The 19,881-nt window shown below is 40.5% G+C and overlaps 1 protein-coding gene across 4 annotated transcripts in view; it reads left to right on the top strand.

Annotated features, from left to right (window-relative positions):
- LOC100449317 (protein NPAT) overlaps window positions 1–19,881 on the top strand; it is a 61,586-nt gene that overhangs the window by 16,102 nt on the left and 25,603 nt on the right. For all 4 annotated transcript variants that reach the window (XM_054524999.2, XM_009247021.4, XM_054524997.2 and 1 more), the window contains 7 exons: window positions 9,328–9,446; window positions 12,740–12,800; window positions 14,506–14,578; window positions 16,192–16,232; window positions 17,032–17,256; window positions 18,187–18,268; window positions 19,787–19,874. In XM_054524999.2, coding sequence (XP_054380974.1) covers window positions 9,328–9,446; window positions 12,740–12,800; window positions 14,506–14,578; window positions 16,192–16,232; window positions 17,032–17,256; window positions 18,187–18,268; window positions 19,787–19,874 — 689 coding nt within the window. The remainder of the gene's footprint in view (window positions 1–9,327; window positions 9,447–12,739; window positions 12,801–14,505; window positions 14,579–16,191; window positions 16,233–17,031; window positions 17,257–18,186; window positions 18,269–19,786; window positions 19,875–19,881) is intronic.

The raw sequence follows: 19,881 nt of genomic DNA, 5'->3' as shown, positions 1-19,881 counted from the left end.
GTAAAACATGGCTGAAACATGCCCCCTTGCTCACCACGTTGCAGACAATGAGAAAGAAAGAAGAGCTGAGGCCCTTTGGGGAGCCCAGACCTAAGAGCTCCCCAAACCAGGCTTGTGACACCGTCTTTGGGGCTCTGGGATTCTTGATGTCTCCAAGCTTCAGGGTGCCACTGCGTTCCCCAGTACCCACAGTGGAAGCCACTGTGGTATGTCTGATCCAGATGCAACCTCACAGGGAGCCAGTGCCTGGATATGCCCACCCCACTGCATCCAGCATGCCTGACTATTATGCTCAGTGGCTGGACCCCGCGCTCACTCATACACCCCTCACTGCTTCACGCCTGGCTCACCACCAGCAGGTATGGGATTAGGCCCAGTAGCATGAGCCGAACACAGCCTGCTCGGCCAAGTGAGTGGAACAAGCCCAGCAGGCCCTAGCAAAACTCAGGCAAAGGCACCATCAGCCACAGAGGTTTCGAACTGGAAAAGCGACACCCTGAGGATCCTGTGACAACAGCATATAGTTGGATCATGTTTTTAAGGTCATATAAATTACACCATCATACATTATATGCCCATATTGTTGTATACAGTTATCTTTTTAAGCAGAGTTGGGGAAGAAAGATTACATACAACAAACACTTACACTATTTTATTTTTATTTATTTATTTATTTATTTTTGAGACAGGGTCTCGCTCTGTCACCCAGGCTGGAATGCCTTGGCATGATCTCACCTCACTGCAGCCTCTGCCTCCCCAGTGGCATGATCTCGCCTCACTGCAGCCTCTGCCTCCCCAGTTCAAGAGATTCTCATGCCTCAGCTTCCCAAGTAGCTGAGATTACAGGCGAGTCCCACCACACCTAGCTAATTTTTTTGTATTTTTAGTAGAGATGGCGTTTCGCTGTGTTGGCCAGGTTGGTCTCAAACTCCTGGCCTCAAGTGATCCACCCACCTAAACCTCTCAAAGTGCTGGGATTACAAGCATGAGCCACTGCACCTAGCCTATACTGCTTTATATTATGTTGTTATCAAGTTACTCTCCAGTATCATCTCATTTTAGCCTGAAGGAGTCCCCCTTTAGTATTTCTTACAGGGAAAATCTGCTAGCAACTAATTCTCTTGGTTGTTTATCTGATAACATATAATTTTTAAAGTTTTAGTTTGGAGTCTTGCTAGATATAGAATTCTTCCTTGAGGCTGGGTGTGGTGGCTTACTCCTGTAATCCCAGCACTTTGTGGGGGCCAAGGTGGGAGGATCACTTGAGGCTAGGATTCAAGACCTACCTAGGCAACATATAGTGAGACACCATCTCTATTAAAAATTTTTTCTTTTAATTAGCCAGGCATAGTTGTGAGTTCCTGTCATCCCAGCTACCTGGGAGACTGAGGTGGGAAGATCGCTTGAGCCCCAGCATTCAAAGCTACAGTGAGCTATAATGGTGTCACTGCTCTTCAGCCTGGGCAACAGTGAAACCCTGTCTCAAAAAGAAAAGAAAATTCTTGGTTGACCTTTTTTTGCTATCAGTTTTTTATCTTTTTGCTTCAACAATCAAAGTAAACATCAGGTCTTTGAATATCATCTCACTACTTCTGGTTTCTGGTGAGAAATCAGCTGTCAGTCTTACTGAGAAACCCTTATATGTGATGAGTTGTTTGTCAACTGCTTTCACGATTTTGTCTTTGTATTTTCAGTTTGATTATGGTCTGTCTAGGTATGGATCTCTTTTAGTTTATCCTACTTAGAGACTGTTGAGCTACCTTCATGTGTAGATTAAGTTTTTTCTCAAATTTGCACGTTTTTAGACATTATTTCTTCAAATATTCTTTCTGGCATTTCTATCGTTCTAGGATTTCCGTTATGGTTATGTTGGTACAATTGATGGCGTCCCTTAGGTCTCTGAGACTCTGTTCACTTTGCATCATTCTGGATTTGTTTCCATTCCTCAGATCAAAGGACTGTTACAACTCTGTCTCCTTCATGCCATCCACAAGGCAGCGAATGATAGGGGGATGTGTTTCAGCTCATTTGTGTTACAGCTCGTTCAGGCCCACTGCCCCACTCTGACTTGCGGCTCCTGGGCCTGCTTGGCCCTGCCACTGCTTCCTGTCATGTGGGGCGGCTGTCCGCTCCTGGCAGAAGGCAGGAGGGCTACAATGTTATAGCCCCTTTCCCATCGGCAGGTTCGGCAGGTTCCAGGGTCTTGTCCCATATCTGAGAAGAATGAGGTTACACGGACATGAGAGACTGAGCAAGGTGGAAAAGAATTTTTATTGAGCAACAGAACAGCTCTCAACATGAGAGGGGACCCACAGTGGATAACCCTCTGTGTGATAGGGGGCCCAAAGGTAGGTAGCCCCCACGTGTGGCTGAGTCCGGGATTTTTATGGGCTCAGAATGTGGGAGTGCATGTTGAGTGGTCTATGGGCGGGCCTGGAAAAAGCATCATTGGATTGGCCTTAGGCATCGAGGAAGTTTTCATTCTAGTTGTGGACTCTGCCCGGAACTGGCATGCAGTTTTCAGGCTTCAGGCTGTCTTTGACTTGAATGTTGGGTTTCACCATGGTCCCACCCCTGTCTGCCTGGGAATTTGTCTCTTGCTACTATCAATCCTCCCTCTGAAGAATTACATCTAACTGCCATTAGGATAAGGACAATGACCACAATTGCTGCTTTCTGCTGATGGGGTGCTGTTTTGCAAAAACAGCAGTTTGATCTCTCTCAGAGGCCTAAGAGTTCCCAGTGAAAGGGAGCCATCGTCTGAGGCTCCATTTGCATGACCATATGGAGTTTAATGATCTCTAATTGAGAAGAAACAAATTTTACAAGGAGGTTAAATATACATGGACCAAATATGTGTATTATACAAAGAGGAGCTAGAAGGTAAAAATGTAGTCCCAAAGATAACAGAAATAAGGAGCAAAATAGACTAAACATGCTGAAACAGTGTTATGGCTAGATCTGTTTCACCCTGGTGAAAGAAATTAAATCTTGTATGGGGGCAGTTAAACTTTAGAAGAAAAATAACTGTTTAGGGGAGTATATAATCCCTTGGGGGTTTGGGATTGAGGGGTCCTTGGCAAAGATGCCTTGTGAGGAACAGAACAAGGGTGAGAAGAGCAAGCCTAGGAGAGACTATAAAGAGGATGTCCATGGTAGGTTAATGACACTTAACCTTTTGTCATTTAGCTTGAGGTCTCTGATTTTTTCACACTGGTACTTCGGGTACTTTTCCAGGTCAACAGAGATAATTCTGTCAGTTTTCCCAGGCCTTTACTCAAGTATAACGAATCTAAGAATATTTTCCAGTGACATTTACTGCCATAGGAGTAGAAAGAAGTATGGTATAAGGTCACTCCCAGTGCTGATCTAGAGAGGAAGAGAGGGTAGGAAGTGCGTTTACCTAGTACTATGTCCCCTGGGTTGGATAGAGATGGCCCTAGTTCACAGAATTGGGCCTCTGACAGTTGTTTCAGTTCCTATTGGAAATGGGCCAAAGATGTTACACATGTAATCTAGTCAGAGGTTTCTTGGTCTAGAAGAAATCATTGGTGAGAAAAGGTCGTCTGCACATCATTTCAAAGGGAATTAAACCCAGCTTTGAAGGGATGTTTCTGAGATGTAGTAGGCCTATGGGAAGAAAAGTAATCCAGGGCAGATGAGTCTCTCAAGACAGTTTTCTGTGGTACCTTTTGATAATATCATCTGTCTTTTCTCCCTTTCCTGAAGATTGTGGTCTCCAAGCACAATGAAGATAGTATTGTATGCCTACTGCCTTTGAGACCCCCGGGTGACAGCCTCCTTGAAGGAAGGGCCATTATCACTCTGGAGGTGTTTAGGAAGTGCAAAACGAGGAATTACATCATTAATTAGTACTTTTATCACCTCAGAGGCTTTCTGTGTCCAACATGGAAATGCTTCTACCCAGTTAATGAAGATATCTACCCACACTAGGAGGTATTGGATGCCTCTCGTCTTCCGCATAGGGGTGAAATCTATCTGCCAGTCTTCCCCTGGGTAACCTCCCATTATTTGGGTTCCGGAAGGGAGAAGATGTTGCTTGAGGGGATTATTTCTAAGGCAAGTCTCACAACCATTAGTGACCTGTTTGACCATTTTTAGCAGATTTTTACCTGAAAACCACATTTGGGCCAATTGATAGATTTTATGCTTACCTAGGTGGAGGGCTTGCTGAAGGATTTTAAGAACTTTTAAGAACTGCCTGGCTGGTAGCTGGTAGATAAAGTTTGCTGTCCTCTGATTGTAGCCATCCCGAGGGCTGAAAGGTGTGTCCCTGAGAGGTGGCCCATTCTATTTCCACAGGAGAATATTGAGGTTTTATTTGTCTTGGAGCCCTCCCAGATCAGAGGGGCCTCAAGTGGATCAGAAATCTGGGGCCCTCTTGCTGCTGATTTAGCTGCTTGGTCTGCCAACTTAGTTCCTTCAGCTATTTCATCTGTTTGCTTTTGGTGGCCTTTACAATGTAATACTGCCACTTCCCATGAAAGGAAAACTGAGGATAATGATCTCTTAATTTCCTGGTGATATGAGAGACCTATTAGCTGTGAGGAAGTCCCTTTCTTTCCAGATAGTGGCATGGGCAGGGAGGACTAGGAAAGTATACTTAGAATCAGTATAAATGTTAACTGCTTTCCCTTTGCTTAATTCAAGCACCCTTGTGAGGGCAGTTACCTCAGCTAGTTGATCACTTGTGCCTGAGGAGAGAGGCATGCTATCAATAATATCATTTAGGGTGACTATTGCATACCCTGCTTTATGGATCCCTTATTCCACAAAAGAACTTCCATCTGTAAAGAGAGTCCAGTCTGGATTCTCTAAGGAGGTTTCTTCGAGGTCCTCTATAGCCGCATAGGTTTGCACTACTATCTGTTCACAGTCATGTTCAAGCTCCCCAGCTGTCTCTGGGAGGAAAGTTGCTGGGTTTAGGGAGGGACAGATTCTTAACTGCAGATCTCTCTAATAGCACAGCTTAATATTTGAGGAGACGGTCGTCCACTACCCAGAGCCTCCCCTTAGAAGACAGCAGTCCTGCCACATTATGTGGAGTATAAATGGTTACGTTATACCCCATGGTTACCTTTGTGGCCTCTGGTACTGACAAGGTTACTGCTGTGACTGCCCGGAGGCAGGCTGACCATCCTTTAGCTACCAAATTAAGCTCCTTGCTTAGGTAACCTACAGGTTTCTGGGCTGGACCTTGGGCCTGAGTTGGAACTCCCTGGGCCATTCCTTTCCTTTCTGATACATAAAGATTCAATGTCTTCCCTATGGGAAGACTAAGGGCTGGTGCCTCAAGCAAGGCTTGTTTCAGTTGGTCAAAGGTCCTTTTAGCCTCTGGTTCCCAAATTGGGGAGTGAGTCTTAGTTGCCTGAGTCTCCTTTATTATGTGATATAAGGGACAAACTATTTCACCATACCCAGGTATCCATAGTCCTGTAATCCCCAAGAATCCTCTCAGTTGCTTGAGGGTTTTGGGGAGAGGAAAAGAGGAGATGGACTTAATCCTTTCTTCACCTAGTTGCCTGGTCCCCTCTGACAAGACTAGACCTAGGTATTTCACTGAAATCTGACAGAGCTGAGCCTTAGATTTTGAGACCTTATATCCTCTGTGAGCCAGAAAGTTAAGACAAGCCTTACTGTCCTCCTGAGACTTCCTCAATTGGAACGCAAAGGAGAATGTCATCTACATATTGTAAAACTTTCACCTGAGGATAAAGGAACTGCCCAAACAGCTGGGGGCTGTCTTAGAATCCCTGCGGTAACGCCATCCAGGTTAGCTGTGTGGTCTAGTTGGATGGATCCTTGAATGCAAACAAATACTGGCAGTTGGGGTGTAATGGTATGCAGAAAAAGATGTCCTTTAGGTTCAGGACTGTGAACCATTTAGTTCCCTCAAGTATTTGAGTTAGTAGAGTATAGGGATTGAGAACCACCATATGGAGTGGAACCACAGCCTCATTAATGAGACAGAGGTCTTAGACCAGTCTCCTTCCTTTGTTGGGTTTTTGTACATCTAATATCAGAATATTACAAGGGCTGTTGCAGGGTTTAAGGAAGCCCTGCATCCTTGAGTTATCAGTGATGGCTTCTAGCCCTTTCCTAACTTCTGGTTTTAGGGGATATTGTCTCTGGTTAGAGAAGGAGGTGGTGGGATCCTTAAGGTGGACCAGACCAGTGTGGCAGTTGTGGCTGCACCAATTTTCCTTTGAGTTGCCCAGACTTCTGGGTTAATTAATGCCGGTCTGCACTAGGGTGAAACAAAGAGTCTATCCTGGAGCCGTAAGGATGATGGGTCCCGTACCAGCTAAAATAGCCCTGCCTAGCAGAGGAGTTGGGCTTTCAGGCATAATTTAAAAAGCATAGGTAAACAAAAGGTCACCTCAACTATAACTAAGGGGTTGGGAAAAATATCAGGTTAAAGGCTTTCTTGAGACATCCCTCACAGTCATACTAAGAAAGGAGGGGAGGCCTGGCCTAATAAGTTGCCTCCCAAGAGGGAAAAAAATCAGTCTCATACGTAGCAAAGCTCCCTGTAGTCATAGAACTATGCTGACTCCTGACATGGTTGGGGGGGAAGAACAACTTAAATGCAGGGAGGGGAAGTTGCCTGAGGGAAATAGCCTCTTGCCCGATGCAAATGGGTTCCTTCAACAGGGGAAAGAAAACTCTCAATCATTGCATCCTTCTTGCTTCTAAGAACAGACAAAAACCAAGTTGTTCTGAATTACACTGCTGATGACTAAGCAAAATGCTCATTCCACTCAGTAATATTATCACTGTGGTTTGCAACAACACCCTTAACGTTGTATATGAAGAAGAGATAGGAGCCAGGAAAGAGAGAAAGAAAATGCTCTAGGAAAGACTGGAGGTCTTGACTGACACCCGAACGGGCTGTTGGGGATTGGGGCCAGTCCAGGAGCCTTCAGGTAACACTGAGGTGTAGCCTCATCCAGATGCCTTCAGTTGCCCAAGGACCTTATTCTGATCCTATGCATTGGCTAGACCTGTGAAGGGAGACTGGATTGAAACAAAGCCAACATTCCCAGTACCCGAGGGTGATGGCGGAGGCTTGACAAAGTCTTCCCCAGCAAGCCTGTCCTTTGCAGCTGTGCCATTCGCTCTTAACTGGCTGACAGAGGCCCAGTGCTTCATCCGTTTTCGGAAAAAAAATGTGAAGGCAAGAAGCCTCAGAAATGAAAGTGTAAGAGGTCCCCTCTTACCCTTCCACAGATCCCAGACAAACCTTCAGAAATGACACAGGATTCATTCAGTGCCACTATGCTGTCCAGCATCTCTGTGGCCTGTGGCACACCTGCCTGGGCCTCGCTCGCCTCTAGGCTTACTGCTGGGCCCTCTCTGCCCACTTGACCCAGCAGACTGCTTCTGGCCCAGATTCCATGCCCACTGCAGCTCTGCATTCAGCCCCGCAACTGGTCCAGTTGTGCCATGTTTGTCTTCCACCTTGGGAGCCAGCGTCTGGGTGAGGGTGACACAGCGGTGCCCAAAAACTTGGAGATACCAGCAACCACAGAGCCCCAGCTGTTGCCAGGGAGTCCTGAGGTCTGAGCCCCCAAGGACCGTTACAACTCTATCTCCTTCCCACCACCCACAGCTGGCAAATGGAGGTGGCAGGGGAGCGCATGTTTCAGCTCGTTTGTGTTACAGCTCATTCCGTCCCCCTACCCTGCTTCAGTCTGCATTTCCTGGGCTGGCCCAGCCCCACTGCTTCCTGTCGGGTAGCTGCCCGGTGCCAGCAGAGGGCTGAAGGGCTACAGTGTTAGAGTTCCTTTCACAACCACCATTCAGCAGGTTCTGAGATCTTGTCCTGTGTTTAAGAAGAATGAGGTTATGTGGACACTGGGGAGTGAGCAAGATGGAAGAGCGTTTTCTTGAGCAACAAAACAGCTCTCGACACGAGAGGGGACCCGACATGAGTAGAGCTCCATGTGAGAGAGGATTCCAAAGGCAGGTAGTCCACATGTGTGGTTGAGTCTGAGGTTTTCATGGGCTCAGAATGGAGGTTTTTATGGGCTCAGAGTGCAGGCTGATTGGTCCGTGGGTGAACCTGGAAAAAGCACCATTTGATTGGCTAAAAGACATCTAGGAAGTTCTCACTCTGGTCATGGGCTCTACACAGAACTGGCAGTCCAGTTTTCAGGCTTCAGACTGTCTTTGGCTTGAAGGTTGTCGGGTTTCACCGGCTACCCTACCCCTGTCTGCTTGGGAGTTTGTCTCCTGCTCTTATCAACTGTATTTCTTTATTCATATTTTCTATGTTGTGAGAGATTATTCTCATAATTTTCTAGACATGGATTCCTTTAGTTTTTCCAACTTGTTTAAAAATAGCTCATTTAAAGTCTCAAGTCTAATGTCTGGATTTCCCTGGGCAGACTTTTGGTTTTTTGACTCTGTATGATCCATACTTTCTTATTTCTCTGCATATCTCATAATATTTTGTGAAAAATTGGATGTTTTAAATAATATAATGTGACAACTCCTGGAGTTAGATTTTTCTTCTTCCATGTTTGTTGTTTTAGTTGTTGCTGTTTGTCTAGTGAGTTTGCTGAACTAATTTTATGCAGTCTATATTCTGTGAAGAGTTGATACTCTATGATTGGATGCTGATTTCCTTAACTACTGGGAGCAAATAAATATCCCATTGTTTGCCAGGGGGGTCTGTGTGTGCATTGGGGCATGCTTTAGTTCAGCCAAGCAGTTGACCCACTCTGCCTTAGCCTTCCTTCACTAGTTAAGGTTAATGTTCTTGTTGGAATTGGTAATGCTTTGATTCCCAAAGGGCATAAATTAAGAATTCAGGGAGTTCCTGTCTCAACTTTCATGCAGAGTAGGTCTTCTGTTCATTCTTTTTATAAATCGTTTGGCAAATAAATGAAGTATACAAATACATAGCAGTGTTGTGAGAACATAGTTTTCTGATAACCCAGTAAGTGAATTTATACCATCAACTGACTTGGTCTTTATGGAAGTTATGTAGTAGAGGAACATAGTTATTTATCATTAATTTATTGGTTCTCCTGTAAGTACTGTGAAATAATTACATTTTGTTAAACACTTTATTTTACTAGTTTAGCTAGAATTGTTTCCTGTGAAAGGGCCACCTGTTCTATGAATTATACTTTGTATTAGAGCAAAACCTGGTGTTTCTGTTCAAGGCTGCCAAACACTAGAGCATTCCACCTAAGGTTTCAATTGTGATATCAGTACATGCTATAGCATTTTCAATAGCAGTTTTAGCCAAAAGTACAGAATTTAGTATAAGCACCTAAACTCTTATTTTTTATTTAGGTTACTTACAGCAAGAAAACCTCATTTCTACCTGCCAGACTTTTATTTTGGAAAGTTCAGATTTAAAAGAATATGCAGAACATTGTACAGATGAAGGGTTTATTCCAGCCTGCTTACTGGTGAGTTATTTGTTCCTTAAGGGAAATATTTCATCAACACAAGAGACTGAAAACATAGTCATAAAATCAGCTTATCAGAAAAAAAAATTGAAATTGGCAGAAATTTGGTGGTTTATATTCATGCATGACTGGTAAGACCCAAAGAAGACCAGCATTTCTTTTTACAAATTTATGCCAAAACTATTAAATGAATTACAACTTTGAGAATTAGTTTCAAAATGACACCCTCGTTTCTGATTAGTTTCGCTGCTGCTGTCTCCAAGCCTTTTTTTTTCTTCCTGACCTGTATCTGGCTGCTCCTTTTAGACAAATATAAAACAGATATTTTGATATATTATTGTCATCTCTTTTGTTAAATATCACTAGACCAACAAACCATCATTTGGTACATAGTGGATACCTTCCATAACTACATCATTTCACATGGTGTTTGCCATTTTATTTTAATCATGGCTTCTTAAAGACTATCACAGATAACATGAGTGTCTGCTTAGGAAACTGAAAATGATGCAAAACTAAAGTTAAGCAGGGTCATAGAATACAGAGTGTACACAAATCCATTGTATTCTGTATGCCTGCAATGAACAATTGGATTTTGAAAGTACCCATTTATAATAGCAACAAACAAAATGCTTAGAGATAATCTAACAAAATATGTGTGAAATCCAAATGCTCAAAATTGCCTGAGATCTAAGGCCTGAATAAAAGGAGAATTGTATTGTGTGCACAGATTGAGAGACTCAATATTGTTAAGGTGTTATTTCCTCCCAATTTAATTATAGATTTTTCAGAGTCAAAATGCCTGCAAGCATTTTTATAGATAACACGAAGCTGAATTCTAAGTTTTAAATGGAAAAGAAACTAGAATAGCCTAAACAGTTTCTGAAAAAGAACAACTTGGAGGACTCACATTACCAGACTTCAAGACTTACTAAAAAACTATGATAATCAAGATGAAGGGGCATTTTTGATAGTTTAGGCATGTGGAACCAAATACAAAGTCCATATAGAGACCCACAGATCTGATTTTGACAAAGGATTAAAGACAATTCATTGCAGAAAGGATGGTCTTATCAACAAATGTTGCTGGAACACTCAGACATCCATATGTAGAAAAAGAACCTCTACAAATACTTCATACCTTATGCAAAAATTAACCAAAATGGATCAGAATGTAAAACACAGGACCGTAAGACTTCTAAATGAAAACGTAAAAAAATTGTGCGAAGTTGGATTTGACAGTGAGTTTTATATATGACACCAAAAGCATGGGCTATAAAGGCAAAAATTAGGCAAATTCAACTTTATAGAAAATTAAAAACTTGCTCTACAAGAGGCATGTTAAAAGAAATAGGCTGGGCCAGACACAATGGCTCATGCCTATAATCCCAGCACTTTGGGAGGCCCAGGCAAGAGGATTGCTTGAACTCAGGAGTTCTGTACCAGCCTGGGCAACATAGTGAGACCTCATCTCTAGAAAACAACTTTTAAAAATTAGCCAGGTGTAGTGGTGCACTTAGTCCCAGCTGCTTGGGAGGATGAGGCTGGAGGATTGCAAGAGCCCAAGAGGTCAGGGCTGCTGTGAACCACAACTGCACGGCTGCACTTCAGCCTGGGTGACAAAGTAAAGCCCTGTCCCAAAAAAAAAAAAAAAAAAAGGCTGGGTGAAAATATTTGTATCTTACATGTCTGATAAAGGGTTTACACCCAGAACATATGTATAGAATTCTTAAAACTTAACGACAAAAACCAAACAATTTTTTAAGTGGATAAGAGATCTGAAGATACTTTACCAAAGAAAATATACAGATGGCAATAAGCATATGAAAAGATCTTCCATATCATTAGTCATTAGGAAAATGCAAATTAATACCACAGTGAGATACTAATACCTGTTAGAATGGCTAAAATAAGAAAACAGGTTTAAAAACTGGCAAGTCCTTGACCACAAATAGGCAGAGCAGCAGGAACTCTTGTTTGTTAGTGGTAAGAATTAAAAGTCATACAGTTGCTTTTGAAAACAGTTTGACATTTGCTTATATGATTATGCATATACTCCTCATGTGAACCAACACTCACATTACCCGAATCAATTGGAAAACTTGTGCTCACACAAAAACCTAGACACTGGTGTTTGCTTATAGATACTGGTGTTTGCTTATAGTGGCTAAAAACTGAAAATAGGCTGAGTGCGGTGGCTCACACCTGTAATCCCAGCACTTTGGGAGGCCAAGGCAAGCAGATAGCGAGGTCAAGAGTTCAAGACCATCCCGGCCAACATAGTGAAACACCGTCTCTACTAAAAATAGAAAAATTGGCTGGGCATGATGGCACGTGCCTGTAGTCCCAGCTACTCAGGAGGCTGAGGCAGGAGAATCGCTTGAACCCAGGAGATGGGGGTTTTGGTGAGCCGAGATTGTGCCACTGCACTCCAGCCTGGGCAACAGAGCAAGACTCCATCTCAAAAAAAAAAAAAAAATACTGAAAACAGGCCAGGCGTGATGGCTCACACCTTTAATCCCAGCACTGTGGGAGGCTGAGGTAGGAACATGGCTTGAAGCCAGGAGTTTGAGACTATAGTAAGCTGTGAGCAGCCACTGTACTCCAGCCTGTGTGACAGAGCAAGACCCTGTCTCTAAAAAATAAAAATAAAAAAATTTAAAAACTGGTGACAACCAAGATGTCTTTCAAAAATTGACAAACTCTGATATGTTCATAACAAAGCAATACTCTACTACTCAGCAATAAAAAGCAACATGCTATTGATTCACACAGTAACATGGATGAATATTAAATAAATCCTTCTAATTTCTTCTAAATTAACAATTCTGAACAAATAACAAATTGTAGATAGTGGGAGCCAGATTCCTCACTGTGTGAGGAAGAAGATACAAATAAGCATAATAATGAAACCAGTGGTGTTGGGTTATAGTCTGAGATATTAGTATAACACTGTGGTTATTTTAATATATATATATACAGCTAGATGATACAAATACTTGTATATATGCATTTGTACATGTATGTATAGCTGTCTGCTGAGAGGGTCTGGAAGCAGTGATACCCAAGTAGCTATAATGTCCTAGTCAAACAGGCAAGATTCTTTAGAAGCTTGGATGCAAACCCTAATTTCAGTGGCTATTTTCATTTTCGATTACCTGCTTCTTTACCCTTTCCTCATCAGCTACTCTGCAGTCAGATCTTTTATTAAGTTGAATGGTAGAATCTTTTCTTGTGAGAAATTATTGGTAGTAGTATACAATTTTGGTAATATTTGATCTTTTTCTTTTCAGTCCTTATTTGGAAAAAATTTGACAACAATTTTAAATGAGTATGTAGCTATGAAAACAAAAGGTAAGAGTTCTGATTTGGAGTGTTTTTGCTGATGTATACAATATTTATCTACTTGATTTAGTTAAAAATAATTTCTAAAGGTTATTAATGTCTCATAAAAGCCTTGAGAAAACTTGTCTGTTGTAATGAGATAAATTTTTCTGGGACACATCTAATTTGTTTGTGGGTTTTGTTTTTGTTTTGTTTTGTTTGTTGTTGTTGTTTGTTTGTTTGTTTGAGATGGAGTTTCACTCTTGTTGCCCAGGCTGGAGTGCAGTGGCGTGATCTCAGCTCACTGCAATCTCCAGTTCCTGGATTCAAGCGATTCTCCTCCGTCAGCCTCCCAAGTAGCTGAGATTACAGGCATGCGCCACCATGCCTGGCTAATTTTGTATTTTTAGTAGAGGCAGGGTTTCTCCATGTTGGTCAGGCTGATCTCGAACTCCTGACCTCAGGTGATCCACCCACCTCGGCCTCCGAAAGTGCTGGGATTACAGGTGTGAGCCACTGCCCCCGGCCATTTGTTTGTGTTTACATTGAGTGATACATAAATTGCAACAATCTTTATGTTAGCAAAAATAACCCAAAAACTACTTTTAAAAAATATATAAAATAAAACTCTTACCTCTGTGTTATCTACACTGATAAACAGACATCACTATGTGTTAAAAAGTTTTAAACTGACATTTTTAATTTTAATTCTATGTAGTCTAAGTCTGAACACAGAAGCCAGTCATACACTGGCTTACAGTTACCAGAATATAAAATTCTACTTGCCTAAGTTAAGGATGTTTTAGAGGGAAAGTTTTGACTGCTTATTCTCTAATATTGATTATTTTCAATAGCTTACACCATTAACAAAACAATTACCATTAAATAATTCGCATAAGATGATAACAAAGGAAAAGAAGCTTGACATTTTTTGACATTGTCTGTGTATAAGCATTGTACTATATGCTTTCATATGGTTTTTCTCTCATTTAGTCTTTTTTTTTTTTTTGAGACGGGAGTCTCGCTCTGTTGCCCAGGCTGGAGTGCAATGGCGTGATCTCGGCTCATCGCAACCTCCGTCTCCTGGGTTCAAGCAGTTCTCCTGTCTCAGTCTCCCGAGTAGCTGGGACTATAGGCGCACGCCACCATGCCCAGCTAATTTTTGTGTTTTAGTAGAGACAGGGTTTCACTATGTTCGCCCGGCTGGTCTCAAACTCCCGACCTCATGATCTGCCCACCTCAGCCTCCCAAAGTGCTGGGATTACAGGCATGAGCCACCATGCCCGGCCTCTCATTTAGTCTTTAGAATAACCCAGTGAGAGATATTGTTTAAAGCCATTTTTAAATATGAGAAAATTGAGGATTAAATTTCCACACTCATAAGGAATTTGCAATTCACTTTCATATGTCACATGATATCAGATAGAACAAAGATCAAAAAATTGTTTCTCCTTTTTTTAATAAAATGAAGGTGTAAAATTATTGGCCAAAAAATGCTTCAGAGATTTTACAGATGTCCATTTCTAGTCATATTGTATCTGATACTCAGTGGCTTTAGAAGAGAAAGCAACCGCATTGTAGCTTTGCAGGCTATTTTACAACATAGATTTATTTCTCATTTTCCAACATACTGTCAATAATTGAGAGACAAGGTTTTTTGTGTGTCTTTGTTCAGAATGAATGATGAAATTTCTTCAGCTGGGTTTATTAAGAACCTTTTCCTCCTATGATTTAGAAACATCAAACAATGTCCCAGCAATAATGTCATCTCTATGGAAGAAATTGGACCATACACTTTCTCAGATCAGGTAATAAGCTATTAGAATGTGCCTAATGATTTTGGAATGCAAATACACTTTGGGTTTAAATCTTCTTAAGGCCTACACAGTGTACTTACATAACACTCATCCAGTTTTGAAATTACTTTAGAGGTTGCTGGTACTGTGGAGGTCACTGACTGACATAATTTGAAATAAATAGCGTACTTTTAATAAAATATTTAGAAAACTAAGATATGTAGTAGTTTAATGACATTTCCAAGTTTCCATAGCAATTTAAAGGCAGATATATTGTTAGAATACAAACCACCTAATCCCAGGCCACTGTGAATTCCCTTAGTCAACTGTCTCTTTATTACATATTCACAGAATTGATGCGTTGAACCCATGCCCACTTGGTTTCTTAACTTGTAAAGAAATAAGCTTGAAGAATAATGCTAATTCTGAAATCTTCTGCTATCAATTTTATGAAAATCGCATATTTGACTATAGAATTTATTATGAAAACCATAGTCTCTTAACCTTTCTTTCAGAGCTATAAGTGACTACCCCACCTAACTTCAGCATGGGTTTCATTTTCTTCCTCTGCTTAATCTGCTGAAATGGCTCCAAATGCTTTCTTCTTAAATCTGGAACACATCTTACTTGGTAGTCTTATCTTTATATTTCTCTTTCCTGACTCGAGTTTTGTGGATCTTGTTGGAGACTTACTTGACATATTTTTTATGATAATGGCACAGTGTCTGTGACTTTATCGAATAAAGGGGTGGGCCACTCTAATTCATACTAAAAGAATTAACTTGTACTGTGAATTTTTCCATGTTTGTTGGCATCTTCTTTAGAGGTACCATAAAATAATTTCATAGTCATAAATTTTATAAAAGTTGGATGTCCTCTGACATCAACTTGGGGATTCTGAAGTATTTATATATGGAGTCATGTGAAATCAGAATTTCTCTGTGGAAAGGCATCTCTGTAATTGTGAAAGATAATAAAAAATGTATACTTTGTATATTCTTACTTAAAAATGTTAATATGTAGAGTTTCTAAAGTTAAGTTATATTCTTTTCGTTTTTTCAAGAGGCAGGGTCTCACTCTGTTACCCAAGCTGGAGTGCAGTGGTGTGATCATAGCTCTTGTAGCCTTGAATGCCTGAGCTCAAAAGTTTCTCCCACCTCAGCCTCCCAAGTACCTAGGACTACAGGCACATGCCACCTGGCTAATTTTTATTTCATTTTATAGAGACAGAGTCTTGCTATGTTGCTCAGGCTGGTCATGAACTCTTGGCCTCAAGTGATCCTCTCACCTCAGCCCCACAATGTGCTGGGATTACAGGCATGAACCACCATACCCAGCCCAGATTGCATTCTTAACATAATGTCAGGGCACTCTAATGCATTATTACATTGGATAGAAACTTCTCAATTAAAGTTATGTGTGTTGTGAGTGTGTCTACATGCCACTGTTTTTCTCCTAAAGCAAATCAGAGTTGCTTACCCCAAAAATGTGTTTGTCTTTTTTGTCTGAGAGAGATTTTTTGCCTTTTACCTCATAACTAACTTCAGGTCTGACTGTAACTAAATCATAGTGGATGTCAGTGACAAACATTTTTTGATGGATAACTACTTTGTTTTCTTTGTTAGGAGCATGCAAAGTTCCCCAAGGTTTGCTGGCAGTCAGAGAGGTTGGTATCCAACTTTAAACAATGTTCACAATTACTTCAAACTTAAACTATCAGATGAACATTTTAATTCATTGTACACATGTGCTGAGTATATATTTTGCTTAAACTACTGTTTTTCTGTTTTTCTTTTTTTTTTGAGACAGTGTCTCGCTCTGTCGCCCAGGCTGAAGTGCAGTGGCACGATCTCAGCTCACTGCAACCTCCACCTCCTGGGTTCAAGCGATTCTCCTGCCTCAGACTCCCAAGTAGCTGGGACTACAGGCGTGTGCCACCACACCCAGCTAACTTTTTTTGTATTTTTAGTAGAGATGGGGTTTTGCCATGTTAGCCAGGATGGTCTCAATCTCCTGACCCTGTGGTCCACCTGCCTCAGCCTCCCGAAGTGCTGGGATTACAGGCGTGAGCCACCGCACCTGGCCAAACTACCATTTTTCTAAGTACAGTTATGTTAATTAATATTTTCATTTATCATTAAAATATTTTGTAAATACTCCCTACATTTCACATTGACTCATGTAGAATGTTTTAATTCTCATTTCATAAGTTTAGGTTTCTTAATTCATGGTATTATCGATATGAATTTCTGCAGAACAAATATAATCTTGGATTTATAAAGCTTGATTGTATTCATTTTAGTTTCTTCTGAAAGTCGCATAAATTTAGTTGATATATTTAGGGGTCATTCTTCAATCTGTTGATGTAACATGTTGTTATATAATAGGATGCATCATATTGACTTCTTACAATTCCCAAACTACCCTGACGTTGAATTTGTTTTTTAAATGCTTATATGTTTCAGCCCGAACGAGAACTGGAATTGCAGAAATCAAACGGCAGAGAAAGCTTGCATCTCAAACAGCTCCAGCCAGTGCAGAGTTGCTCACTTTACCTTACCTTTCAGGACAGTTTACCACTCCTCCTTCCACAGGTACACAGGTTACTCGACCAAGTGGCCAAATTTCAGATCCATCGAGGTCATATTTTGTAGTGGTCAACCATTCACAGTCACAAGATACTGTAACCAGTAAGTTTACGTTTTGTTCTCTTAAATTTTGTTGTTAATCAAATCGTATGAATGAGATAATATACTAATGTCTTTATACTCATAGTGTAAAATTATGGCCCCCCAAAAAAAAAGATGAGAGAGACTAAAAGTGGAACAGACTTCTAGATTTGCTATAAGCATATAAAATCTTTAAGACATTTTAATCTAGGGTTCTTCCTATTTCTACGCTAATTGAAGTCTACCTTGAACTCTCTAATTCTCAATTTTTGGCATTAAGAGAAAAAGATGCTGTTGTATTTGATTTTAAATGGAATGTACATTATATTTTCTACCTCCTTGCCTTTGTTGATGTCAGTCTGTCCTCCTGGAATGACGAATGCCTTTCCACTTCTCTATCTTTACATGTTAGAAATCCTACATATGCCTGGCTGAACCTTAGAGTTAGGAATATCCTTAGAGAGTGTGTGGTATATCTTATTTGTTGCATACTTGAAACTTTTCAAAACACATGGTAGTAAGGGATAAGAAGCTAGGTAATAACAGAGTTGGGATTAGAATTCAGGAGTTAGCACTCTCAGTTCACAAACCAATTATCTTTCTGTGCAGCTAAAATTTGTTGCCATCAAGATCTCCCTCATTTTCACCTTTTCCAAATCCTTTTCTACACCCAGAACGCTTAGTTTATACTTCTTAGACTTTTTCCATTCTGCTGTATTATTTTTTGTTGAGACTATATTGTACTTTGGATTTTATTGTAAAACCTTAAGGCATAAAGACTATATTTTATTAATCTTAATATCTTTTACCATGCTTTACACATGGTAGGCACTCAGTACATGTTAATTGAATTTAATATAAAATAATAATCACTAATGCTTTTTATCCCATTACAAGTTTAGAAAACTATTCAGTTTCTTTGGCTTACTGTTATGTTTTCTTGAAATACAGCTGGAGAAGCTTTAAATGTCATTCCTGGTGCTCAGGAAAAGAAAGCACATGCCAGTTTAATGTCTCCCGGTAGACGCAAAAGGTAAATGCTTTTTAAAAGAGACAAGTTACCCGTATCCATTAAAAAAAAAAAAAAAGAATTACATCAGGATACTTACGTTGTGAATAAACTAATAAGACCAGATTATGTTCTGATCTGTATTAGAACTATTCCAAAACACATTATCTTTCTTCACATTCTAACCTGCCTGAAATTGGGTTGCATCTCTCAATTAATGGCATATCACTGTTTCATGGGAAATATGTTTATTCTGTAATGGTATATAAAATAATGGTATATCTTACAAATGATGTTATCCGAGATTTTTTGAAATCCGTGTTTTTTAACTGAATGTAAATAATACTGTTATGTTCTATGCTCCACACACATTTAAAGTCCTAAGATCAATTGATGGAATTTTTCCAGGCATAATCTTTGAGAAAAGTGTTTTTCTGTCTTACTTACCCTGTGTGTCTTTGTTTGAAGAATATTTTTAAAAAGAGATAATAGTTTTAAAATGTTTATTTGAGTTTCTTAGCTGCCAAGCCCTGGGTATTTTTGTTAGAGTTTTTACTTTTGGTTGTCTTTCATTCAAGACTGACCTCAGCCTCCTTTATTGGAGCCTTTCTCACTTCACCATATAAAATAACAAACAGCAATATCCATTTTTTTATTTTTAGAGTTAGGGCCTTGCTGTCTTGCCCAGGCTGGAATATAGTGGTGCGATCATAACTCACTGCAGCCTCGAACTTGTGGGCTCAGAAGATCCTCCCACCTTAGCCTCCTCAGTAGCCAGCACCACAGGCACATGCCACCACACCCAGCTAATTTTTTTATTTTTTGTAGAGATGGGGGTCTCACTTTGTTGCCCAGGCTGGTCTGAAACTCCTGGCTTCAAGTGATCTTCCCACCTTGGCCTCCAAAATTGCTGGGATTACAGATGTGAGCCACCATGCCCAGCCATAAGAGAGCAATATTAATATTTAATATTTATAGGAACCTTGACTTTTTAAAGTCTTTATATATACTTTATTTCATTCCATTCTTTAGTAAACCCAATAATGCAGTTGGTCATTATAAAGTAGGTTAGAGAGTCAGAGCTTGCTGTGCTTCAGACCACATAGGTAGTAAGTGGTAAAGCTAGACTTCAAACTCATTTTTTTTGAATTCAAGACTACTAATACTTTTTGTACTTCCCTTTGTTCCTACCACAAATAGAGAAAATATAGTTGACATTGAATAACATGGGTTTGAACTGCATGGGTTCATTTATACTCAAGTTTTTTTCAACCGAACACAGATTGAAAATTTGGTAGTAAAACCTACCTATATGCAGTGTGCTGACTTTTTGAATACATGGGCTTCCTAGTGCAGACTGTAGGACTTGAGTACATGTGGATTTTGATATCCTTGGGGGTCCTGAAACCAGCCCCCTGCAGATACGGGGACAACTGTATCTGTTCTGCTATGGTGATCTTAAAGTTTATGTCTGTATATGTATTTATCTTTAAAACTGTTAAACATAGTGGTTAAAAGAAAAGCTTTTAAAATGTGTTTCAGTGAATCTCAGAGAAAAAGTACCACTTTGTCTGGCCCTCATTCAACAATACGGAATTTCCAAGATCCAAACGCTTTTGCAGTAGAAAAAGTAAGTG

This window comes from Pongo abelii, chromosome 9 (assembly GCF_028885655.2).
Source record: "Pongo abelii isolate AG06213 chromosome 9, NHGRI_mPonAbe1-v2.0_pri, whole genome shotgun sequence".
In the NCBI taxonomy this organism is placed as follows: Eukaryota; Metazoa; Chordata; class Mammalia; order Primates; family Hominidae; genus Pongo; species Pongo abelii.
The sequence above is the reverse complement of the archived record's forward strand: the minus strand, read 5'-3'. Positions and strand labels throughout refer to the sequence as shown.